The following is a 27,559-nucleotide window of genomic DNA, read 5'->3' as shown; positions in this document are numbered from 1 at the left end:
GAGCGACACCTGATCACACACGAGAGCTGTTAATGAGAACTGTTAAAGGAGAAAAGGTGTGATGATGTTTGGTAGCGTCCCCACATGCTCAACTCAGCAGTAAATAATTTATGCTCATCTTGTTTGCTTTTCTCAGGCCCCCGGGCATAATTAAAGCCAACAAGTGTCATCAGTTAGCATCTTATAAAACAGGACTCCTGAAACAGTGAGTGCTGCACTTAGACCCCAGGATAGTGGACGACAACCACAAGATCTCTACAGGTAAGTGCAGATAGGTAAACTTTGGCAGTAAGATACTGCAAAAGGCCAAGGACAGCACAAGAGAAAACAACCACTTTCGTTCTATAATTCTGCCTTATTGCCTTTAGTAGTGCCTGCATAATACAGCAGGGGTCACCTGAAGTGAGCAGTGGTTTAGGTGTGGCAGTGTAAATGATTCCATAGTGTGAAAGAGTCAACTTTAATGAGCCACACCTGCTATAACAATCTATGACAATGTATTTCATAAATAATTAAACCTCCTCTCCTATCCACTGTTTATACCTTAAACCATCCCACTGTTAGAAACCCCAGCTTCACCCACCCTTTACAGCATCTTTCATCTTTACAACTTTTGCTGTCTTTTTAATCCCCATTGTTGTCATCTAATTGCCTAAACATTGACTTCCCTCTCTTCTTCCCCATGTCCCTTACTCCCCCCTAACTCTTCTACATTGCCACTCCTTATGTGTCAGATACCTATCCCTTTAAGCTGCCTCTTTCATTATCTGGTGAAATCAACTGTTCTACAGTGGCAGCCTGCAGCAAAGAACACTGGTGAGGAGAATATTTAACCCATTGACAGGCACTGGTAAGAAAGAAAACACAGCAATGCCCTAAGGCTCAAGGCCAAAGTTCTCAATCATGGTCCATTTTATAACGGGCCACAGTTGAGAGCTCTGGAGTTGAGGCTGGAGGGTTTTCTCACAGTGCCTCTCATGAGTTCAATCAAAATCAAAATAAACAAAGAATTACTTATCCACTGCTCCTCTTCAACTCGGCAGTCGGTAGCTCCTCCAGCACAAGCAGCAGGCTCCCAGAACCTCATCCATGTCCGCTCCATCCCCTCCATCCCATCACCAATCCTGGTGCTCAGGAAGCATGAGAGGTGCATCAGGATTGGCTAGAGCATGCTGGTTCAATGTTCCTTCAGGTCGTGGATACCTGCGTTTCACCTCCACCCAGCTATCTAAAACAGCTTGGGTAGGAGTGTTTCAATGGCACATGTCATGCTGGCCATCACAAGGACTTTAAACTGAAGTGCACACTGTTTCTCCCTGCTGCCAGCCCTACACTCAGCTGTTTCCAGTATGAAATATAAAATAGTACTAAATTTGTTTTACTACCACTTTATTTTTCATGGCTCCTTCACTCTCAGCTCAGGGGTGCTATTCTTCCGCCCTTATGAAACACGACCGCTGCTGTGCTTTGACTTCCCCTCAGTTTTCCCTAACAAACATGCCCGACTTTAAACAATGCAGCCGTGTTCTCACACCTTAACCAAATACTGCTGAATGGGCATGCACATGTACCTAAAGCAATTGCAACAGCTGCAATGGAAATCTAATGGGGTGTCATGTAACCACCACCCCAACTCCCGTAGCGTCGGATGTACCCAAGTCCATTCCTGACAAAGACCAGTCCAAGAGTGGGCCTGTCTGGACGTGTCAGAGCCCATAAGAGGCTGAGCTGGACCATCCCCTTGGCTGTCAAATTTTGTAAGATACTTTTTCCTCTCTCTTTCTTTTCTGTACTATTCATGAGCCATCACCTAGTGGGCCTGCTTGTGAGCCCAGCTCCAACAAACACTGACTCCTCAAGGCATTCTCTTTTTTTGCCACAGGGAGGGCACAGACTTTGGCCTGCTTATTCAACTGGGCACTTAGAACAAACAGGGTAGCTCCACTGAGCAGCTTACTTTGCAACTAACCATCACTGATAAGACACTTTAGAAACTGTAAGCTGGTGCCACTATAGTTTTGTTTGTACATTTATCTGTGACCTGCAGTGGGAGAATAAGGTACCACAGTGTTGTTCTGCTCACTTTCTTAATTCACCATCAATAGGTCCTTTGTTCACGTTATTGATAAAATAGTGATTATTTATTAAAGATAATAGGGAAAGGGAAAGTAATGAAAACAATTAGGGAAGCCTCACATATTTTATTTCCAAATAAATCACATTTAACAAATTCACGCACCAAGAAACTAAGGGGCATATTTACAAGCTCCTAGCCCTACTGGAGCATCACTTTTCTTGACACTCCAGTGGTGAAATGGTCTGGTCCATATTTACAGGGCCAGGCAAAGCAACCTTGCACAGCTTTTCATGTCCTTGCAAATATGGCCCACTTTCATGCATTACTCTGAGTGAAAGGGGCATTCCATGGGTGTTGCTGTGGGTGATCCCAGTCAACACCCATGGAATCTGGTGCATTCCTACATTTACAAGGATGGGCATGCCTCAGATTCCTAAGCCACCCCAGTGGTAGTGTAAAGTTGCACAATGAGGATTTTTTTTTTTTATTTCTCTTTGTTTTTTCCTCTTTCTATGTGTGTTGCATTCTGCATCACTCATAGAAGGAGAAAAACACCATTAATGATTGTTTATGTGCAGGAAGATGTCCCTTCCTGCACATAAACAATCAGCTCTGCGATGCAGCCACCTTGCACCATGGCCTGCGTTGGTACTAGGCTGCCAATTGTGTGTCAGTGATGAAGAAAGCACAGGGAAGATTTATATTGCTATTACTACAAGGCATTGTTGCACATTCCTAATGTGCCAGGCTGCATCATTATTTTGTAAATATGTCCCTAAAAGTACCCTGACTACTCGAGAAAAAGGGTCCCAAAAACAAAAGCAAATCCCCCCGGATAGCAATAATTCTGCCCTAGAACATTGGGAACCTAATGCCAGGGGCAGTGAGGCTTCTGCTCCCAAAGCTCAAACCCACACAGAAACCCATGTCCTGAAAGAACCAACAGTATTCTGTACTAACTTCTTCATTAGCTTCACATAATCCATGAGATATGGGGGAGCCTACAATCGGTCAGCAATCCTCAGTTGGTAAGTCCTAATAAGTTTATGGGAACAATCAAGAAACCTTGCATTATGAGGGCTGAGATCATAAATTTAACCCCTTGCCGGCCAGGGACGTAATGGTTAAGTCTGTGGCTGCGCCTCTTAGGCGCCACGGACGGAACCATTACCTCCGGTTGCCGGCCCGGGGGGAAGCGCTACTGCTCCCCCGAGGGCCACCCCCCAGGTCAAGGCTGGAAGGGGAATCACTTCCCCTTCGACCCCCCCGAACCCCCCTGTGATGTCTGATGATGTAAGCACACAATACCGTGCAAAAGCATTTTTCTTCCGCTCGGGAGGAGGGGACCGGCAGAGGCATGAAAGGAAGGGAAAGGCCTTTCATGTCTCTGCAAGCATTTCTGCTGCCCGATTGCGATGTGATCAGGCAGCAGAAATGCCCACTAGACATCAGGGATTTTTTTTTTTTTTGGGTGAAATGCACATGAGGGGAGCGGCCTCTTGGGCAAGTGCTGCTCCCCAGGGGGTCAAATAATGTTTAGGCCATTTCTGCCCCCCCCTATACACAGGGGATAATTTCTTTTTTTTTTGTTATTTATGTGTGGGGAGCGAACCCTTAGGCAAGGGTCGCTCTGTGGGGGGCCAAATTGTTTTAAGGCCATTTCTGCCCACCCTGGGGGCAGATCGGCCTAATATAATTAGGCCGACCTGCCCCTGGGGGGGCAGAATCCACTAGGCACCAGGACGTTTTTTTTTTATTATCCTTACACATAAGGGGGGTGGCCCCTTAGGCAAGGGCCACTCCCCGGGGGGCAAAATATTTTTAGGCCATTTCTGGCCCCCCTGGGGGTAGATCAGCCTAATATAATTAGGTCGATCAGCCCAGGGGGCAGAAACCACTAGACACCAGGGAGCTTATAATCCTTATGCATAAGGGGAGAGGCCTCTTGGACAAGAGCAGCTCCCCGGGTGGGCAAAATATTTTTAGGCCATTTCTGCCCCCCGAGGGCAGAAAACCCCTAGACACCAAAGATATATATATATATATATATATATATATATATATATATATATATATATATATATATATATATATATATATATATATATATATTTTTATATAAGTGGGGAGCAACCCATTAGGCAAGGGTCGCTCCCCAGTGGGCCAAATTATTTTTAGGCCATTTCTCCCCCCCCGGGGGCAGATCGGCCTAACAGCTGTTCTTCGCCCAAGGGGAGCAGAAGCCACTAGACACCAGGTATTTTTTTTTATATACTAACGTATAAAGGAAGCGGCCCTTTGGGCAAGGGCTGATCCCAGGGGTGGGCAAAATATTTTTAGGCCTTTTCAGCCCCCCCTGGAGGCAGATCGGACTAATATAATTAGGCCGATCTGCCTCCAGGGAGGCAGAAACCTCTAGACACAGGGATATATATATATATTTCTATTTACTTTATGTTTTTATTGTATGGGGAGCAACCCCTTAGGCAATGGTCGCTTCCCAGGGGGGCAAATTGTAATTAGGGCATTTCTGCCCCCATGGGGGCACATCAGCCTATTTTTGTTAGGCCAATCATCCCCCAAGGGGGGCAGAAACTACTAGACACCAGGGATTGGTGTGTCTGAATGTGCGTGTTTTGTTTGGGGGCTGCCCCCTGGGCAAGGGTCACTCCCCATTGGGTCACATTATTGTTGGGCATATCTGCCCCCCTTGGAGGCAGATTGGGCTATTTTTGGAAGGCCCATCTGCCCCAAGGGGGGCAGAAAGCCCACCAGTGACCAGGGAAGGTTTTTTTTTTTTTTAAATAAGAGGGTGGGGGTATGGCTATACCCCCATCACAAACAAATGAGGCCAAAGTTGTTCTGCCCACCAGATGAGACAATTACCCCCGATCCACTCCCCGGGGGGCAGAAAGTCTACTAGATGGCAAGGAACAATTTTTTTTTATATATATAGTGGGGTGGTGCCTACTCCCTCTGGTGTCTAGCTTTCAGAAATGTCTGGGTTTGGTAGCCTTCCCTAGATGGCTGCTGAGCCTAGAACCAAAAACGCAGGTGCCCCCCCTTCAAAAGAAAACAGATAGTTTTGTATTTGATAATTTTGATGTATCAGGATAGTGTTTTGGGGCATTTCCTTTTGCGAGCACTAGGCCTAACCACAAAAGTGAGGTATCATTTTTATCGGGGGAAATTTGGGGAACGCTGGATGGAAGGAAATTTGTGGCTTCTCTCAGATTCCAGAACTTTCTGTCACCGAAATGAGAGGAAAAAGTGTTTTTGACAAATTTGGAGGTTTGCAAAGGATTCTGGGTAACAGAACCTGGTTAGAGTCCCACAAGTCACCCCACCTTGGATTCCCCCAGGAGTCTAGTTTTAAAAAATTCACAGGTTTGCTAGGTTTCCCTTGGTGCCGGCTGAGCTAGAGGCCAAAGTCCACAGCTAGGCACTTTGCAAAAAACAGCTCTGTTTTCTTTGGGAAAATGTGATGTATCCATGTTGTGTTTTGAGACATTTCCTGACGCGGGCGCTAGGCCTACCCACACAAGTGAGGTACCATTTTTATCGGGAGGCTTGGGGGAATGTTGGGAGGAAGGTAATTTGTGGCTCCTGTCAGATTCCAGAACTTTCTGTCACCAAAAAGAGAGGAAACTTGTTTTTCTGGCCAGATTTTGATGTTTGCAAAGGATTCTGGGTAACAGAACCTGGTGTGAGGCCCACAAGTCACCCCATCTTGGATTCCCCTAGGTGTCTAGTTTTTAAAAATGCACATGTTTGCTAGGTTTTCTTGGTGCTGGGTGAGCTAGAGGACAAAATCCACAGTTAGGCACTTTGCAAAAAACAGCTCTGTTTTCTTTGGGAAAATGTGATGTGTCCACGTTGTGTTTTGAGGCATTTCCTGTTGTGGGCGCTAGGCCTACCCACACAAATGAGGTACCATTTTTATCAGGAGATGTGGTGGAATGCTGGGTGGAAGGAAATGTGTGGCTCCTCTCAGATTCCAGAACTTTCTGTCACCGGAATGAGAGGAAAAAGTGTTTTTGGGGCCAAATGTTGAGGTTTGCAAAGGATTCTGGGTAACAGAATCTGGTCAGAGCCCCACAAGTCACCCCATCTTGGATGCCCCTAGGTGTCTAGTTTTCAAAAATGTGCCGGTTTGCTAGATTTCCCTAGGTGCCAGCTGAGCTAAAGGCCAAAATCCACAGCTAGGCACTGCGCAATAAACAGCTCTGTTTTCTTTGGGAAAATGTGATCTGTCCACATTGCTTTTTGGGGCATTTCCTGTCGTGGGCGCTAGGCCTACCCACACAAGTGAGGTACCATTTTTATCGGGAGGCTCGGGGGAATGTTGGGAGGAAGGTAATTTGTGGCTCCTCTCAGATTCCAGAACTTTCTGTCACCAAAAAGAGAGGAAACTTGTTTTTCTGGCCAGATTTTGATGTTTGCAAAGGATTCTGGGTAACAGAACCTGGTGTGAGGCCCACAAGTCACCCCATCTTGGACTCCTCTAGGTGTCTAGTTTTAAAAAATTAGCAGGTTTGCTAGGTTTCCCTAGGTGCCGGCTGAGCTAGAGGCCAAAGTCCACAGCTAGGCACTTTGCAAAAAACAGCTCTGTTTTCTTTGGAAAAATGTGATGTGTCCACATTGTGTTTTGGGACATTTCCTGTTGCGGGCACTAGGCCTACCCACACAAGCGAGGTACCATTTTTATCAGGAGACTTGTGGGAATGCTGGGTAGAAGGAAATTTGTGGCTCCTCTCAGATTCCAGAACTTTCTGTCACCGAAATGAAGGGAAAAACATTTTTTTGGGCCAAATTTTGAGGCTTGTAAAGGATTCTGTGTAACAGAACCTGGTCAGAGCCCCACAAGTCACCCCATCTTGGATGATCCTAGGTGTCTAGCTTTCAAAAATGTGGCGGTTTGCTAGATTTCCCTAGGTGCCAGCTGAGCTAAAGGCCAAAATCCACAGCTAGGCACTGCGCAAAAAACAGCTCTGTTTTCTTTGGGAAAATGTGATCTGTCCACATTGTGTTTTGGGGCATTTCCTGTCGTGGGCACTAGGCCTACCCACAAAAGTGAGGTACATTTTTATCGGGAGACTTGGGGGAATGCTGGGTAGAAGGACATTGGTGGCTCCTCTCAGATTACAGAACTTACTGTCACCTAAACGAGAGGACAAACTGTTTTTTTGGCCAAATTTTGAGGTTTGCAAAGGATTCTGGATAACAGAACCTTGTTAGAGCCCCACAAGTCACCCCATCTTGGATTCCCCTATGTGTCTAGTTTTCAAAAAATGCTCAGGCTTGCTAGGTTTTCCTAGGTGCCGGCTGAGCTAGAGGCCGAAATCCACAGCTAGGCACTTTGCAAAAAACAGCTCTGTTTTCTTTGGGAAAATGTGATGTGTCCACGTTGTTTTTTGGGGCATTACCTGTGGCGGGCGATAGGCCTACCCAAACAAGTGAGGTACCATTTATATCAGGAGACATGGGGGAATGCTGGGTGGAAGGAAATTTGTGGCTCCTCTCAGATTCCAGAACTTTCTGTCACCGAAATTGGAGGAAAAAGTGTTTTTTGGCCAAATTTTGAGGTTTGCAAAGGATTCTGGGTAACAAAACCTGGTCAGAGCCCCTAAAGTCACCCAATCTTGGACTCCTCTAGGTGTCTAGTTTTAAAAAATGAGCAGGTTTGGTAGGTTTCCCTCAGTGCCGGCTGAGCTAGAAGCCAAAATCTAAGCTAGGCACTTTGCAAAAAACATTTCAGATTTCAATGTAAAAATATGATGTGTCCATGTTGTGTTTCCTATCGGGAGCACTAGGCCTACCCACGCAAGTGAGGTACCATTTTTATCAAGAGCCTTGGAGGAACACAGAATAGCAGAACAAGTGTTATTGCCCCTTGTCTTTCTCTACAATGTTTCGTTCCAAATGTAAGACAGTGTATAAAAAAGACGTCTATTTGAGAAATGCCCTGTAATTCACATGCAAGTATGGGCACCCCGGAATTTGGAGATGTGCAGATAACCACTTCTTATCATCACCTTATCTTGTGCCTATTTTGGAAATACAAAGGTTTTCTTGATACCTATTTTTCACTTTTTACATTTCAGCAAATTAATTGCGGTGTACTCGGTATATAATGGAAAACCATTGCAAGGTGCAGCTCATTTATTAGCTCTTGGTACCTAAGGTTCTTGATGAACCTACAAGTCCTATATATCCCCGCAACCAGAAGAGTCCAGCAGACATAACGTATATTGCTTTAAAAAATCTGACATCGGAGGAGAAAGTTACAGAGTAAAACTTGGAGACAAATGGCTGTTTTTTAACCTCAATTTCATTTTTTTTTAAATCAGCTGTAATTTTCTGTAGGAAAAACACTTGTAGGATCTACAAAAATGACCCCTTGTTGAATTCAGAATTTTGTCTACTTTTCAGAGATGTTTAGCTTTCTGGGATCCAGCATTGGTTTCACACCCATTTCAGGCACTAAGTGAAAAGAGGCTGAAAGCACAAAAAATATTAAAAATGGGGTATGTCCTAGTAAAATGCCAAAATTGTGTTGAAAAATTGGGTTTTCTGATTCAACTCTGCCTGTTCCTGAAAGCTGGGATCCTGGTGATTGTAGCACCTCAAACCCTTTGTTGATGCCTTTTTCAGGGAAAAAACCACAAGCCTTCATTTGGAGCTCTTTTTCCCCATTTGATAAAAAAAAAAAAAAACGCTGTAGTTTGGCTAATTTCTTGGTCTCCTTCAGGGGAACCCAAAAAGTCTGGGCACCTCTAAAATCCCTAGGATGTCGGAAAAAAAGGACTCAAATTTGGCGTGGGTAGCTTAGGTGGACCAAAAATTATGAGGGCCTAAGCGCGAACTGCCCCAAATAGCCAAAAAATGGCTTTGCACCTTAGGGGGAAAAGGCCTGGCAGGGAAGGGGTTAAGACACAAGGGCCCATATTTATGGAAAGTTTGTGCCGCCTTAGCGTGATTTTTTTTTTACGTTAAAGCAGCGCTAAATTAACTCCATATTTATATTTTGATGCTAGACCCGTCTAAGATCAAAATATCTGAGTTATCGTCATTTTTTGGAGGCGCCAACTCACCTTGCGTTGCGACAATGATATGCAAGTTAGGCATTCCCGTCCAAAAAATGATGCTAGCCCTCTAGAGCCATACTTATCACTCGTAGATAAAAAGACTCACACTCAGGTAACAGATACAATAATTGAGGCTAAGTCCGATTAGTGCCAAAATGTAATGTCTGGTCAGATCAGGCGATAAAGTGCTTTTAGGCATGTTTCCCTAGGGAAAAACAATGGAGTTTACCATGGTGTCCCTGTTTTGGGCACATAGAGGCACACCCTAACCCCCAGCATTACAACAACCCATACCACAGGGTCACTACAGGAGGTGGGAGCCCATTCCAGGTATGTGTATGTGTGTTGTGTGCTACTGTGGTCCACTTACATGGGGCCCCCGGGCTGGCACTGGTTTTGTTGGGGAAGTCCTGGGATCACTTGTCCCCTGTGTTGGACATTGAGGTTGTGCTATTGGCTCCTGTCAAAACTTTGACCGGCATTATTTTTCAACCTCTAGTGGGCCAAAAATGAGGCTAGACTGACTAGCAACAACCAGTCCAGCATCATTTTTACCTCATTAGCACCATTTTCCCAGTGCCATTCTCCAGCACCTAGTGTCTTTTTTCAGACACTAGCCAGTCCTTAGCGTCACTGCGTGTTTTTAAAAAAAATATGGCGCATGGCAGGCGCTAAAGAATGGCATTAGCTTGCGCTATATTTTTTGACGCACAACTGCACTAGCGCAGTTATGCATCATTTTTTTATAAATATGGGTCAAGGTGTGCTAGCTGTCAGGGTCCTTTTCCTGGCACATTCCAAGTGTTCCATTTCTAAACCACCCTACGAGCGAGGCTGGAACCAAGGGTTGTCTCAGGTAGCTGATTTTATTCATTCCTTCCAATCAAGGGAGCCAAGTGTAAGTATCCCCCTTATCCCAAGACCGACCATAAACCCAGTGGCTGCCATAGTGGTTTCTTAGATCCCCCCAGGAAGTGTGTGAAGCAAAACCAAAAGAGCCAAGAGAGCTCAGTGTCCATAAGTGTGATTTTTTTGACCCAGATTTCTAATGGACAATGACCCTATTATTCCTTGATCCTCTACATATAATAACTCTATCATCTCCACACCCCCCAGGCTCCTTTTATGTTCTGATTGTTTGACTCAATCTTTCCATTTACTAACTCGCTTTGGGAGGTGTAATGGTGAGGGACTGCACAATTCAAGCCCACTCTTTAGTAGGACAGTGTATTTGATAAGCGTCCCAAAACTACGATCACATACTAGAAAGAACTGAGAGGCCACAAGTTATTTCCCAAACGTCCATTATTGACTGAGTAGGGACAACTGCTGACAATCTTTCTGGTGGACTAGTTAGTGCTGAAATAAGGGGACTACTCTAGATAATCTCAGTGTGGTTCTAACTTGTTCTTCTGCTCCACTCACAGAGGCCTTCAATAACCATATAGGAGAGGATGATGTTCATACCTCCAACCTGCATAATTTAATCTCACCAGCAATATTAAGAGCCTTAACAGGCCCTTGATAGTGGATTCCTCAGGAGCTACCACCCTAACAGTAGTATTATGGAACAAAATGGGATTAAGGAGCAAATTGCTGCAAGAAGACTGGAGGGGGACATGTATTGGCAAGGCCGATGACATCTTGTTTCAGGAAATTTGGGATCCAGTCCCATTCCATAGGAAAGATCATAAGCCCTCAGCCCTTATAAGGGACATTCCATATGACAAAAACCAATCAAGGGGTATCCCCCAAGAGATTGGCCCTTCAATGCCATCTACATCTAAGGTCGGTTTGCAGATGATAGACCTCTCACTATCCTTTCATACAAAAGACTAAAATGGCCATACCGCTTCAGAACTAACAACGAAACAAATGTTCATAAGGAGCATGTAATTGAGTAATATCGACTATGTGATCCTAACTCTTTATTCATGACCAGCCCTCACTGACATGGACATTCTGTCGCAGCATGAAAACAACCATTTCCCTCTGCTCTCAACCCTTCCCATATTGCTACTGGATCTGGGCTTCCCTATGGGTATTTGGTTATTACTAATAATGAGAGAAATGATAGATGAGGTATGGTAGTTAACAATAAGGCTGCTTAAGGTAAATTATTTTGTCGCTTAACCCCAACTTTATATATACTAGGTGACCTCAGACTTGCTTTGCTTGCTGTGGGGAAACTTCATGCCAAATGAATTGAGAACCTGAAGAACCTTTGCTTCACCAAATGTATCCCCTCACACCGCTTTTACATGGTATAGTGAGTTTAGAGAATCGCAATCCCATCTGATAAGAACTATTACAAGTGGCACTCAACCCAAATTCAGGCCGCCAGAACTAAATATGAAGAGGCCCTTAAACAGGCCAAGACATATTGGGATACTTCTGTATAGGGTATATTTTAGATGTTGCCTGGAATAAGAATTGGGACATGTTCTGGCACACACTCTGCCATGGTGGCAAAACCATAACAATTAGACCAGAGTCCCACATCATTCCCCAAGATTGAAATATCCATTTCTAATCCCTTTACAGTGCAGGCAATGTTACCAGTGCAGATTCTGACATGCCAAAAAGAGAGGCATCGTCCACGAAATTAGTCACTGCATTTGTTGACATCTCTAGGTATTCTTGGGAGGTAGCTAACCTAATAACATCCTTCTCTCTGGAAGAACCACAATGAGCTATCAGCAAACTGAAAGCAGGCAAGGCCCTAGGCCCGGACAAGATCCTTGAGGATCTGTACAAATCAGAGTCAGATCTTTGGGCATTGTATATAAACCAAATTGCCAACTCCATCATTGCCTGTGCACCAATCCTTTCAACTTGGAAGGGAGCAGACATTGTGCCTAATTACAAGAAGGGCCTGAAATCTGACCTGGAGGACTACAGTCTCATAAGCAAAATTGACATTGCTCAAAAAATATTTAGCAAACAAATCTTGGATCAATTGAACACCTGGATTGAGGACATTAAGATGCTATCTTGGTTTCAAACAGGACTCCATACCAAGATAAGCACTGTCGATCATGTCTTCAGAATCTAGATCCTCAAATGGAAAGTAATGGACTTAAACAGAGGCGGCCTATGTACAGTATTCATTGATGTGAAGGCTGCATTTGATATGGTCACTAGGGAAAGACTATGGACTATCTTGAGAGATCTGGGGATGCTCTCACCCCTAATGAAAATTATAGCACATCTTCACAATGAGAATTATGCTCACGTTAGATGGGGCCTTAATGGGGATTAACACATTAATGGTTGACAAAGTGGTTCGACAATAATGTGTCCTCACCCAACCCTATTTTTGTTATTTATAAATGGCTGAAATGATTTCCTAAAGGATTGCAAAAATTACTATCTGGCCTAGGGTGGCATCAAGATCCCTGCTCTGTTGTTCCCTGATGATACATCTCTAGTGTTGAAAACCCCAAAGGGACTTGAGACACCCCTTGTTAGGTTCAGTCTTTTATGCACCAGCCATGGTTTAGGTACAAACGCCAATAAAAACGAATTCATGGCAATACATCCCCATAGACATTTCCTAGGGGTTGTGATATTGGAGGGGTGTAAATTTGGAGATATATCTGCTCCTGGAGGGTGTAGGAAAGTACCATCTTGCCTGGCATGTTACCCCCATTTTTCACTGTATATATGTTGTTTTAGTTGTATGTGTCACTGGGACCCTGATAACCCAGGGCCCCAGTGCTCATAAGTGTGCCTGTATGTGTTACCTGTGTAGTGACTAACTGTCTCACTGAGGCTCTGCTGATCAGAACCTCAGTGGTTATGCTCTCTCATTTCTTTCCAAATTGTCACTGACAGGCTAGTGACCATTTTTACCAATTCACATTGGCTTACTGGAACACCCTTATAATCCCCTAGTATATGGTACTGAGGTACCCAGGGTATTGGGGTTCCAGGAGATCCCTATGGGCTGCAGCATTTCTTTTGCCACCCATAGGGAGCTCTGACAATTCTTACACAGGCCTGCCACTGCAGCCTGAGTGAAATAACGTCCACGTTATTTCACAGCCATTTTACACTGCACTTAAGTAACTTATAAGTCACCTATATGTCTAACCTTTACCTGGTAAAGGTTAGGTGCAAAGTTACTTAGTGTGAGGGCACCCTGGCACTAGCCAAGGTGCCCCCACATTGTTCAGAGCCAATTCACTGAACTTTGTGAGTGCGGGGACACCATTACACGCGTGCACTACATATAGGTCACTACCTATATGTAGCTTCACCATGGTAACTCCGAATATGGCCATGTAACATGTCTATGATCATGGAATTGCCCCCTCTATGCCATCCTGGCATTGTTGGTACAATTCCATGATCCCAGTGGTCTGTAGCACAGACCCTGGTACTGCCAAACTGCCCTTCCTGGGGTTTCTCTGCAGCTGCTGCTGCTGCCAACCCCTCAGACAGGCATCTGCCCTCCTGGGGTCCAGCCAGGCCTGGCCCAGGATGGCAGAACAAAGAACTTCCTCTGAGAGAGGGTGTAACACCCTCTCCCTTTGGAAAATGGTGTGAAGGCAGGGGAGGAGTAGCCTCCCCCAGCCTCTGGAAATGCTTTGTTGGGCACAGAGGTGCCCAATTCTGCATAAGCCAGTCTACACCGGTTCAGGGACCCCTTAGCCCCTGCTCTGGCGCGAAACTGGACAAAGGAAAGGGGAGTGACCACTCCCCTGACCTGCACCTCCCCTGGGAGGTGTCCAGAGCTCCTCCAGTGTGCTCCAGACCTCTGCCATCTTGGAAACAGAGGTGCTGCTGGCACACTGGACTGCTCTGAGTGGCCAGTGCCACCAGGTGACGTCAGAGACTCCTTGTGATAGGCTCCTTCAGGTGTTAGTAGCCTTTCCTCTCTCCTAGGTAGCCAAACCCTCTTTTCTGGCTATTTAGGGTCTCTGTCTCTGGGGAAACTTTAGATAACGAATGCATGAGCTCAGCCGAGTTCCTCTGCATCTCCCTCTTCACCTTCTGATAAGGAATCGACCGCTGACCGCGCTGGAAGCCTGCAAACCTGCAACATAGTAGCAAAGACGACTACTGCAACTCTGTAACGCTGATCCTGCCGCCTTCTCGACTGTTTTCCTGCTTGTGCATGCTGTGGGGGTAGTCTGCCTCCTCTCTGCACCAGAAGCTCCGAAGAAATCTCCCGTGGGTCGACGGAATCTTCCCCCTGCAACCGCAAGCACCAAAAAGCTGCATCTCCGGTCCCTTGGGTCTCCTCTCAGCACGACGAGCGAGGTCCCTCGAATCCAGCGACACCGTCCAAGTGACCCCCACAGTCCAGTGACTCTTCAGCCCAAGTTTGGTGGAGGTAAGTCCTTGCCTCACCTCGCTGGGCTGCATTGCTGGGAACCGCGACTTTGCAAGCTTCTCCGGCCCCTGTGCACTTCCGGCGGAAATCCTGTGTGCACAGCCAAGCCTGGGTCCACGGCACTCTAACCTGCATTGCACGACTTTCTAAGTTGGTCTCCGGCGACGTGGGACTCCTTTGTGCAACTTCGGCGAGCACCGTTTCACGCATCCTCGTAGTGCCTGTTTCTGGCACTTCTCTGGGTGCTACCTGCTTCAGTGAGGGCTCTTTGTCTTGCTCGACGTCCCCTCTCTCTGCAGGTCCAATTTGCGACCTCCTGGTCCCTCCTGGGCCCCAGCAGCGTCCAAAAACGCCAAACGCACGATTTGCGTGTAGCAAGGCTTGTTGGCATCCATCCGGCGGGAAAACACTTCTGCACGACTCTCCAAGGCGTGGGGGATCCATCCTCCAAAGGGGAAGTCTCTAGCCCTTGTCGTTCCTGCAGTATTCACAGTTCTTCAGCCTAGTAAGAGCTTCTTTGCACCAACCGCTGGCATTTCTTGGGCATCTGCCCATCTCCGAGCTGCTTGTGACTTTTGGACTTGGTCCCCTTGTTCCACAGGTACCTTCAGACAGGAATCCATCGTTGTTGCATTGCTGATTTGTGTTTTCCTTGCATTCTCCCTCTAACACGACTATTTTGTCCTTAGGGGAACTTTGGTGCACTTTGCACTCACTTTTCAGGGTCTTGGGGAGGGTTATTTTGCTAACTCTCACTATTTTCTAATAGTCCCAGCGACCCTCTACAAGGTCACATAGGTTTGGGGTCCATTCGTGGTTCGCATTCCACTTCTGGAGTATATGGTTTGTGTTGCCCCTATCCCTATGTTTCCCCATTGCATCCTATTGTAACTATACATTGTTTGCACTGTTTTCTAAGACTATACTGCATATTTTTGCTATTGTGTATATATATCTTGTGTATATTTCCTATCCTCTCACTGAGGGTACACTCTAAGATACTTTGGCATATTGTCATAAAAATAAAGTACCTTTATTTTTAGTATAACTGTGTATTGTGTTTTCTTATGATATTGTGCATATGACACTAAGTGGTACTGTAGTAGCTTCACACGTCTCCTAGTTCAGCCTAAGCTGCTCTGCTAAGCTACCATTATCTATCAGCCTAAGCTGCTAGACACCCTATACACTAATAAGGGATAACTGGGCCTGGTGCAAGGTGCAAGTACCCCTTGGTACTCACTACAAGCCAGTCCAGCCTCCTACAGAGGGCTCAATCAGTGGCTGCTGCAACCTATGGATTTGAATGTTGGGGCTATAGTAATGTAGAACCCCTGGGGGTAGCTGAAAACAAATGTCTGAGGGATGCACGCAGACTTCCTCAAGGTACACCATTAGTTTTCTTTAAAATGGATATGGACATCCAAATAATGACCACCTTAGTCAGACTTAAGTCCTGGCTGCACTGGCTGATGCTGTGGTCAATCGCAGAGCTGGAGCCCTATAGGATGGGGCTGAGAGGTATTCTAGGCATTCCTGAGAGTGTTGTGATATTAATGTGTCTGAAGCACATCAAACAGACCATTTATACTTGGGTCTGTCTGAGTTCTGGCAAGATCACTCATCCATGAATTCTCTTTCCATCAAAAGAATACAATTGTTTTGTTGGGAAAATGAAAGGGCTAAATGAATCCCAACCTTCATATCATGGTAGATAGACAGAGCTTCTTTTAGCATTAAAGCATGCCCCAAAAGTGGATGTTTGTTGATGAGATCTACCCGCCAGATCTCTTTATATAAGATTTAGGCTAAGAAATCCACAACTTGCACCTTTTACTAGCAAATGGAGATGTTCCCCAGAGGGCAGTATGCTTTGTCCAGTGTGAACAGAAACTGACAAGGCTGATAACCACTTCCTGTTTTTCTGCCAAGTGTACGCAAGAAAATGTAGATGCTGGGTGTTGCCCCTCTACCGATGTATAGGAATTCAATAATAAAAATTTGCTTTGAGAATTTGTAGGTCATATAATAAGCTGTGCATACTTTTTTCCATTGCCAAGTATATCAAATCTGTTTGGCCTATTTGTACCAAGGTTGTAAAACAAGTGGCACCTAACTGTACTGCGCCAAAATTATAACCAGACTCCTAGGACAGACTACATAATTCCAAGTATGTGTGATAACATCTGACAACAAAGAATATTGCACTTTTATTGTTCTGGTGCTGTGTGAACATTATTAATATTACACCCACTATATTTTGCGCCCTACTTGTGCCTAATTCTATTACAAGGATTTAAGTACAACTTTTATCTCTTGAAATATCATTATATTTTATTGTACTATGTGTAAGATTATTATGTATAATTTGATACGTATTAAGGGCCATATTTACAAGAAAGTGGCGCATCACTATGTGCCACGTTTCTTGTGGCCCCCCTGTGTTCCCTAATGCCATCATGGTAGCATCGTATTTACAATATCAGGGGATATAGCAGCATTTTTGTTACGCTATTGTAATGCTATTCTGGATTAGCATAAAACAATGATGCCAATCCAGTATTGTGTTAAGAGGCTCATTGAAATCATTAGGAGCCTCACTTTAACGCCTGCTGAAAGCAGGCACTAAAAATGACACTAGAAATGGCTCAATGGAATCTTGTAGATTCCATTGTGCCATTTCTGCATACAACATGTATATATTATGCATGATGTGGTGCAAAGGGTTTACAAGGTGGAGCAAACCTAGTTTTTGCCCCCTTCTAAATATGGCGCTATGGTAGCGGCTCATTAGTTTCATTTTTACCACAAATGTGGTGCTAAGGGGCACAAAGGCCTTCTAAATCTGCCCCTAAATTTGATCTTATAATGTTAGAATTGTTGCTATGTGTGGGAAAAGGTTTCAAGGTCTTTTAAAAAAGCATTTATAAAGATAAAGAACTGTAGTTTGTATAGGTCTACAATGCTCATCGTAGGTTCTTTGAAAGTTTATCATAAAATCAAAATACCCAAAACAAATATCTTCTTTTATCCATTTATCATAGTTTTAGTTGTATTAATCGCCAAAATGTTTATCAAACAATACCCACTCAAGGCATCAATTTCCCTTTTGAGCATATTTGATTCAGATCCAGCATTTTCAGATTATCCACAAATAAAAGGCTGTTAACTTTATTTATAGAAAAAGAATACGTATCAGCAAAGCTTGATAATAAATACTAAACAAAGAGATTAAACAAGATGGGGGCCTGAAGGTAGCGTCATTTGAAGCTCTTATTAAAGGAATAATTGCAGATCACTTATCCTTTAAGGGACAACTCAATATGTACCAAATTATTAGAGTGAAGGATCTTTAACATTGCCAACAATCCCAGTGGGCAATTTGCAGCTTCACACGGTTGCTGAGCTTTCTCCCCAAGTGAGTCCCATCAGTTAGACTGTTAAACTGTAGGTGCAAAAAGAACAACAACAGCATGTAAGCAGCCCCCTCTTAAGATTTCCACATAGAGCCAAAAAGATACTCTCAATCCCAGCATTTTTATACCTCAAGAGCTGGGGGCTGTGCTAGGGAGAACAGAACTCCAAACTTCCAGGACAGTCCACACTGACACTATGTTCTCTCTAACAGGAAGTCCCAGAGCTAAGACAGTCTGAAATTGCAAGTGCGGACAGTACAAGCAACGGTGAGTAACAGCTTTGTTTTAACACATATCAAATAATCAAAGCTAAATGAATCCCATATGTCTCTGAAGAACTTTGTCACATGTGTAGCTCAACCAAAGCTGGCAAGAGCGGTCCTGTTTCCTACTCTTGTTCTGGAACCATCCCTGAATTCAGCCTGCATCCATGCACATGGTTTTCCTGAAAGGCATCTGTTCTGTCCTTTTTGCAGCCTATTCATATAATCAATGACCACATATCCATACCCGCTTCAGGGCGACTGGTGTTAATGGGCACCAGGGGTGTCGCTTTTTGGAGTGCATAAACATTGTCCATGAGAGGCATTAAATTACTGGGAGTGGGGCAGGCGGATGAGGACAAGGAGGTAATGGATGGCAACAGTTTGTTGAGCATCATAAAGAGGCCCGGCTGTAGGAGGAATGCAGTAATGTATGTTTAGTACTGGATTTGGTTGCACTTTGAAAAACATTATGAAGCTGTCCCTTCAGAGTGCTCCTTATCTCAACTTGTTTACCGTAGCAGGGCCCCAAGACAAGGAATGAACCAACTGTGGACAACAATGGCACTAGTGGACTAAGTGGTAAATGCGCAGTTAAGCTTCTGTGTTTGGTTGATAAAAGAGCCATTGTTGGAGAGGAATTATGGTGAGGTATTTAATGCCTCTCCTAAAAGTTGTCACATGCTCTGGCCTGTGGACAATGGGGCCGCACAATGCAGAAGCCCGCTCTTCACAAGCATACCAATTTCTTTCCCTGAAGGACAAGAGAGGTCTGGAAAATATTAAGGAAGTGGCTGTCTGGCTGGCCTTCCACTATATAACTGGAGCTGGGTAGATTTATTCATAGATCTGGTATGAGACCACAAATCAAGTTAAAGGCAATGCCCACTCTCAGGCAATGCCATGAGTGTTTGTTGACTTTTTTTCTGCCATCCTTATCTCCATTCTCGTTCTATCTTGTCTAGACTTATGGTCTTTCCTCTTTCTCATACTCCAATCACACCTGCAGCCTACTTTTAATTATTCATTAGCCCTTTCCTAACAAGTGCTTGTATTTCTCTATTTCATTCTTCTCTTAGTCGGCTTCCATTGCACTCATTTGTCTCTGTTTGATTTCTGTGTATTAATTGACTCCATTTTTTTGAGGTTGAGGCAAAATCACACTTTATCATTTTAGTTTGCCTCACCCATTCATACTTCACTAAGTTTTGCTTTTTGTCTTTCTCCTCTTTGCCTGCTTTGTCTCTTCTTTACACTCCATTGCCTCCTTCTATCAAACTGGAGCATAGCTACTATTGGCGCAGTATGTCCAGTGACACCAGGACCATGAGGGCCTCATGCAACCCAAACAATCACTGTATTTTACTACCACAACAGCAGTCAAAATGGCTATTTTCTTTCTTGCACCAGGGCCCTTGGCAATGTTGTTACACTACTGATAACAATTACCGACTCAATACTGATTTACATTCATAATTATCCTCATGAAGGTTCCTTAGGTCTTTTCTTTTTGTATCAAATCACACACTGTTCAGTGCTTTTCAATCAGCCAGCACACTAGAAAGATGATTAAATAAAACACAATTTTGTGCTGCACCACTTTTTGTAGGTGTTCCACTCTTCTGACATAAATTACTTAGGAATGTCATACTTATTATGGGCAAAAAGGAAATAAACCAATCACTGGTTGGCCTGGGGATTTTTTTGCCACATTAACCAGACACAAAAAAACAAGGATGTTGGTAATACAAGCAGTGCCAGTATCCAAGATATAAAAAAGATTGCTTTCAAATAATAAACACAAAAAAGTGTTCAGGAAGAAACTTCCAAAAGAAGGTGAGTTGCATGTGGTAAATAGCCTGGATGACAAATGTCAATTTCAGCCTTGTTTATCAAAAACAGCGCTGTCCTCCGTTCACTGCAACTCCTCAGGTTCCCTAACTTGCAGGCAAGGCTCAGTAGGTATTGGCAGGCCCAGAGAGGCTCTGTCGCTCCCTGAAAATGAGCCTGTGCTAGCATATTGTGATCTTTACCAAGATGTCATGAAACTTGGGAACCTTAGCTACTCATACAAAGAGCATTTTTGATGGAACAGATGCACTCTCTCTCCTCTTCTAGACTCTTTACTGAAAAAAGTCTATTGGTAATTATGCATCCTTTGTTTTCCCAATCCAGCGATCATATTTCTTTAGTAAATGTGGGGTATAGACAAAGACTGCCCTATGCTGTCCCAACTCCTTGCACAAACCTCCCACATAGAAACTTGAGTTTCTTCCTTTCAGTATCGTTTTAGTAAACCATCTCAAGTAGACAGTAGTGGGTGGCAGTTCTTCAGTGCGCATCACTCTCTTTGTTACTGGCTAAGAATCTGTACCACTCACAACAGCACAACAGAGCATCCTAGAGCTGACCCTTAGGGCTGTACATGCCTTAGGCTAATGAAATGAAACGAGGGAGGATGCTTTTATCACCAGCTCATGCCCTTTTGCTTTATGTCAGCTGGAGATCTATCAGACAATCTCAGAATAGTTGGTGTCAAGAAATTCTTAAGTAAAACTGACAGTGAATGAACTTGCAAAAATACATGATTCAAGATGTTGTATTTTTGATTGCCAGGTTTGATGACAATATATTCTTGATTCTGTTTCCATGCAGTTTATCACGTGTTAGTAAGGACTATTTCATCATACCTTGTAAAGGTCAGTAAGCAGTTCAAATACACTGACTCACTTCGACCCTTGGCTTTATTTTGAGCTCAGAGGAGAATGTATTTAATATTTGCGGTGAGCTAAAGTCCAAGTGGCATTGATTAGTTCCTCGTATTCACAGGCAGAAATCTCAGTGAAACTGATGTAGGCATATGCTAGTGGATAGCAGAGGTCTTGATGGTGAGTGATATCAATGGTAGTGCGTGCTCAATATTAAAAATCATAGATATTCTAGTGAGGTGAATTGGATAAACACAATGCTTTGGAAGAGGAACAGGAGTAGTGTATTATTGTTACTTTCTTGATTGCAGAATTAGAGATAGTTATGTGTCACTGTCAGTCTCAGTTCCTGAGGATTTTATTTTTCCAGAGTCTTTTTGAAACATGTCTCTTTCAGCAATCAACATCTTGCCATCAGTTTCATGAACTCACATGCCCTGCAGAGTGAATTACTCTGCATGGTATTAACACAATAAAAGACTAAGGGCCTGATTTGGAGTTTGGCCGAGGAGTTTCTCTGTTACAAATGTGACGGATTTCCCATCCTTCATAAGGCAAGTTACATAGGCTGTAGAGGAATTGTATTATGGTGGATGGGATATCCGTCATGTTTAAGGTAGACTAACCCCCTCCACCAAAATCTAAATCAGGCCCTATGTGTGTAATCCATGACATGAGTTTCCAGAGTAGGCAAATGCACTGCGTTGGGTAGACATTATATATGCATTGCAGTCTTGTTCAAGTGACGTCCAACCCTACACATCTAAAACATTTTGGTACAAATGGTGTCTCTAAATCTTCTCAGTATTGAAAACAAAATTCTAGTTCAACTGAATACCCCAGGATAATTGGATAACACATCTTTTGTTCTTTGTTCATGACTTTGGCAATATTCCCATCTGTATATGTCTTCAATTTGCTGACTGTCTTCTTTGCATTATCTCAAAATATTGTTATTTGGCATCCTGACACTTTTGCTATACCTTCACAATGGCACAGGCTGTTCCCTTTCCATTTAAGAAACTTCGTCATGAAATCACATAAATCGATATGTTGATACTCTCATCACAGTACACATTTACATCTGTGCTTTATAGGAAAGGAGAAAACATTTGATTTGTTTTTTGATTTGATTAAACCACTTTTGTCTGATGTCCTTGATAGGAATGCATTCACTGTGAGGGCAAATGCTGTTGACTCAAACTGTGTTTCTGTGATTGTAAATATCAATTGTCTCCTTGTCAGAGTGGTGTCGCCTACGTATTTGGGCCCATCAAGTCTGGTCAGCTGGAACTCCTCATGCTATAATGTATCTCATTCTCAGGACTAGCATACTTATTAACCCTTTGAATCGTGCAGTAGCCAACTGTTTAATGTGTGGGGCATTTAAATTATTGGGAATTTAAGTTCTTATTCTGCAAATCCTTTTCCAAACATAGGTACCATCCTCGATTATAAAATCTTTCTTTTGAGCCAATAAAATATGTGATACAGGTTGATACACTACCCTCTTTGATGTTTCTCCACTGTGTGGCTGTGCTTTGTCTTACAGGTTTTAATAAAGGAAACTCATTGGAAACCCTGTAGGTGGCAACCATGAACTCAATCACTGTCTATGAACACATTAACTTCAAAGGAAACCATAAGACATTTACTCAAGACGTTCCAGATTTGAGAGTTGAGAATTTCAATGACTGCATTTCCTCTGTAAAAGTGGTTGGGCTACCATGGTTCCTGTACAAACATATAAACTATAATGAAAAAATTCTAGTACTCAAGGAGGGAGATTATTCATCGATTGCTAATAATGACTGTGTATCCTCTCTTAAGATAGTCAGGAATGAAATCACTGTCTATGAACACATTAACTTCCAAGGAAACCATAGGACATTTACTCAAGACGTTCCAGATTTGAGAGTTGAGAAATTCAATGACTGCATCTCCTCTGTAAAAGTGGTTGGGCTACCATGGTTACTGTACAAACATGTAAACTATAATGAAAAAATCCTAGTACTAAAGGAGGGAGATTATTCATCGATTGCTAATAATGACTGTGTATCCTCTCTTAAGATAGTCAGGAATGCAATTACTGTCTATGAACACATTAACTTCCAAGGAAACCATAAGACATTTACTCAAGACGTTCCAGATTTGAGAGTTGAGAAATTCAATGACTGCATGTCCTCTGTAAAAGTGGTTGGGCTACCATGGTTGCTGTACAAACATGTAAACTATAATGAAAAAATCCTAGTACTAAAGGAGGGAGATTATTCATCGATTGCTAATAATGACTGTGTATCCTCTCTTAAGATAGTCAGGAATGCAATCACTGTCTATGAACACATTAACTTCCAAGGAAACCATAAGACATTTATTCAAGACGTTCCAGATTTGAGAGTTGAGAAATTCAATGACTGCATCTCCTCTGTAAAAGTGGTTGGGCTACCATGGTTCCTGTACAAACATATAAACTATAATGAAAAAATCCTAGTACTAACGGAGGGAGATTATTCATTGATTGATAATAATGATTGTGTATCCTCTCTTAAGATAGGTGGGAATACAATCGTTGTCTATGAACACACTAACTTTCAGGGTCGCCATAAAACGTTTACTGAAGATGTTCCAAATTTGGTAAAGGAAAACTTCAATAACTGCATCTCCTCTGTGAAGGTGTTTGGGCAACCATGGGTCCTGTACAAACAGGTAGACTATAAGGGAAAAGTTCAAATGCTAGAGGAGGGAGAGTATTCAAGCATTGATATGAATGAATGTGTATCGTCTCTTAGGATGTTGAGAGACAAAGTCCTTGTCCATGTACACACTGATGCTTAGGGACGGCATAATATGCTTACTCAAAATGTTCCAAATTTGACAGCGGAAAGCTCAATGACATCATTTCTTCTGTGAAGGTGGTTGGGCAACCATGGCTCCCATAAAAACATGTAGACTATGAGGGCAAAATGGTAACACTAGAAGAGGGTGAATATTCAGCAATCGAAATGAACTAACACAATTACGGCCTGTGAACACCCTGACTTCCAAGGATGCTATAGGATGTTTAGTGAGATGTTCCAAATTGGGCAGAGGAAAGCTTCAATGACTGCATCTCTTCTACGAAGGAGGTCAAGTAAACAGGGCTCCTGTATGAACATACACACTATGGGCCTCATTTGCAAGGGCAATGCACCACCAGAACTTTTTATGATGTTCTGGTGGCTCAATGCCCTGCTCCATATTTACAAAGCAGTATTTAACCACGTTTTGTGGCCTAACGCTACTTTGTAAATACGGCCCTTTAGCATCCATCTCTTTGCATGAAAGGGGCATGCAATGGGTGTTGTGAGCGTTTCACTGCAACATACATTGCATTTTGACGCCGCCCCAGATTTACGAGAAATTGTAAACTCTAAGGCAGTTCCAAAAATTAAGGCCAGATTGGCACAACTAGGATTACTACTTTTATTTTTCCTCATTTTTGCTTTTTCTGTGTGCTGCACTGTGCACCCATCATAGAAAAAACAACATGCCATTAATGGTTGTTTATGTGCAGGAAGGGACACCTTCTTGCACATATGCAATCGTCCCCAGAAACAGAGGCACTGTTGCACTATGGTGTTATAGAGTATTACTGCTGTGACAATTGCAGGGCACAATCTTCTTATATGGCAAACTTTGACCCAATGCTTTGCACTAGTTTGTTGATAAGTGATTGAACAGTTAATGTGTGTTAATACACTGGATATTTCTACATTTTGATCTGGGACGCTTGTTGCTAAGTCTTATGGCTGTGGGGGGTAAATAAATGAGATAAATGATTCTGGATGGACAATATTGATTAGCACATCTGTGCCCTTGTGTTTTATTAGCGAACTGTAGCTAGAAGCTTCATTACATTGTTAATATGTTAGAGTGTCCATTCATTTAGTTACATTTCTTTGAGGCTCTAATGAATGTCATGATCCCTTTCACTTTTAATATGACTTCTCATAATATCGCTGATTAATCTGTTACATGTAGACTATGTAAATGCTTTGTTTAAATCTGCCCAAGTAACTCAAATGACAGCTTTCTAATCAGCCTAGAATTAAGATAAGGTTACTTAAGGATTAATGTTGGGTGCACGCTTTCCTCCAGTAAATAAAACAAGTCATGATCAATTTTACTTTATTGTACGTTTCATTTTCTATGGTCTCCTAAATAAATGAATCTAGTTAAAAGCAGTGTCAGCTTGTACTGATTTCTATAATGGCAACCTCATAATCTTCCTTAGTCAGGGTGGTTTGAGGGGGATACTGCCTTGCTTGCATTTAGTGAGTAAAGTTTGCAAGAAACAGTGGTCTTATAATAGAGTTAGCAAACATTCAATTCTGAGCCTCTGCATTGTGCCTCCTTGAGATCCACAGCAAATGACCACAGCAAAACCTTGGTGCCTACACACATAGACACATAGACACACATACACACTTTGAAATAAACACAAGACACAAAATTCCACAAATAAGTTCACACAAACACCCAGAGAATAGGACACTGTCCTAGGAGTTTCAGCCATAGCAGAGATCCTTCTGGATGGCCCTTCTTATACAACTATTGTGTGTGTTCCTTCACAGAGGTTTTTTATACCTCACTAGTTGATTTTTCCTGATTCCTTTACAAATGTTAAGACCTAATCATGGATGTCTTAAGCAGCGACATTATGCTTCATCTGGAGGGCATCTAGGGTTGACGTCCATATGTATTCTGTTTACTTGCAGTGTCAACACTACCATTTCCACATAACCAGAAAATATATTTCAATCAAAACCTGTTCTTGGCTCCCTTACTTATCATCACCAGATACTGGGATATATGCTAATGGTTTAAAAGGGCATACCAAAAATGTGCCGTTCTTAAGAGTGCCTTAGATATTGAGTAAATATATTGTTAACATAACCAACATTTAAATACATTTGTCTCCATAATTCTTCACAATTTGTGGACATGTATTATATTTCTTAGATTTCTCCTGCTTTCGTTCCATTTGATGAAAAACAATTGAATGACAAGACTTGGAGGCTGATTTGAGAGCCCCTAGTGCCATCCTAACGACACATTAGCATCATTTATGTGCTAAGGGGCACAAGGAAAGTTGTGCTGCAGTGGGTGCAGCACCATTTTCCTTAAATCAGGCCCTTAAAGACTTCAACTACATCAAACCAATTTAAAATGGGAAAATAATTAATATTTTTGATGGGAGAGCAGTGAAATATTTCAGTTTATATTATGGAATGGTGCCTGGCAGTCATACAACAGTATATTCTGAGTTTTTCACAACAAAATGAGAAAAAGGGGCCTCTTAGGAAATATAGGAGGGAGGATGGGTGCAGAGGACATCAATGGGGGAGGAAAGAGTTGATCTGGCAGTACAGAAGTATTCCATGCTTTCCCTGTTCCATATTAGGGATTCGGGAGGGTCATGGCCTGGGACGACCTTGCAGTTCAAGTGTGACATAATGTTACCAGCAGGATTTCTGTGTCCTACTGTACTCACAGTTAAGAAATCAGTGACACTTATAATTGGATGCAGCAGTATCTTAAACCATGCTTGGAATGCAAGGGAGATCTCCAAAGACTAGCCATCATTCTTCTAGACTCTTGTGTTTGCTTGTGCATAGGCCCCTACCAAAAGCAGTATTGATAGTTCATGTAGGAAGGGGTAGGAGCAATGCATTGAGGAACATATACCTAACAACTCCACAGGGGTCTGCATATGAACTATCATATAAGAAAGCATGCCGACAAATTTCAAAATCATGGTAAAATTGGTGGTCAAGGTAGTAAAGGTCAGTGATAGATTACACTGCAGATAACCGATAATGTGACCACCTCTATAGGATTCACATAGATAGTCATAGGAAAATACATTAAAATTTATAGTGCATAATTGTGCCCGTTAGGATACCATTTATCATTATTTGAGTAACAAAAAAGACTTGTAGCCATCAATATTCATGTCAAATCTGGAGTAATTCCGTTCAGCAGTTCAGGCTGTAGGCGTGACTAAAGACCCAATGGGAAAATTAATGGCATTTTGCTCTAACCTTTTTCTTCACCCCAATTGGCAGATCACCCCAAAACTTTCAGGACAGCAGGTAAGCCGGCTGAAGTATAAATTTGGAAACTTTCATGAAGGTTCATCAAGCAATGCCAAAGTTATTGGGAAAACAAAAACGTTATTTCTATGTAAATTAGCTCCTAACTATAGCTACCTACTGGCACTATATAGTGCACTTGGTTGAATGCTGCTATATATATGCATGAATTAGAAATATTACATTTATAATTCCTTATTTTCACCTACCTTTTAATATTCTGTCCTTGATGTTCTTGTACCACAATATTATGGGGGTTGTTTTTCAAAGAACAACCAGCATTTGGGACACAATGCACCTATAGGCCACAGCTTTAAAGATTGATCATAACTGAGAGTCATACCCACCTAAAAATATACTTCTGGCTGTAGCCTATAGCCAAGTGCACTGGGGTAAGCAGGGAAAGCTCACAGATTGTATCCTTTACGACTGAGGCATAACCGAAGGTCCTGTCCTAATTTCTATCATAGCTTTCATCCCCTTTTCCCTATATATTAACGCATAATATTAACAATGTCATTAATTTTAAATT

General features: G+C 42.8%; 1 protein-coding gene across 2 annotated transcripts; it reads left to right on the top strand.

The window, feature by feature from the left end:
- Positions 1-217: 217 nt before the first annotated feature.
- On the top strand, positions 218-25,101 carry LOC138303591 (beta/gamma crystallin domain-containing protein 2-like). Of its 2 annotated transcripts, XM_069242863.1 has the most exons (3): positions 218-261; positions 18,135-18,189; positions 22,446-25,101. In XM_069242863.1, exon 3 carries the CDS (start codon positions 22,490-22,492, stop codon positions 23,726-23,728), a length of 1,239 nt encoding a protein of 412 aa, XP_069098964.1. In that variant the 5' UTR covers positions 218-261; positions 18,135-18,189; positions 22,446-22,489; the 3' UTR covers positions 23,729-25,101. The 2 variants fall into 2 exon arrangements, with proteins under 2 accessions (XP_069098964.1, XP_069098965.1); XM_069242864.1 differs by lacking the exons at positions 218-261; positions 18,135-18,189 and adding an exon at positions 20,849-20,884.
- The last annotated feature ends 2,458 nt before the right edge of the window (positions 25,102-27,559 follow it).

The sequence above is a fragment of the Pleurodeles waltl genome, chromosome 7 (genome assembly GCF_031143425.1).
Source record: "Pleurodeles waltl isolate 20211129_DDA chromosome 7, aPleWal1.hap1.20221129, whole genome shotgun sequence".
Taxonomy (NCBI): domain Eukaryota; kingdom Metazoa; phylum Chordata; class Amphibia; order Caudata; family Salamandridae; genus Pleurodeles; species Pleurodeles waltl.
Note: the sequence above shows the minus strand (reverse complement) of the source record. Positions and strands in the feature narration are given on the sequence as shown.

Excerpts from the sequence above, each read along its gene's own strand:
- LOC138303591 (XM_069242863.1), top strand. The coding sequence starts at position 22,490 with ATGAACTCAATCACTGTCTATGAACACATTAACTTCAAAGGAAACCAT.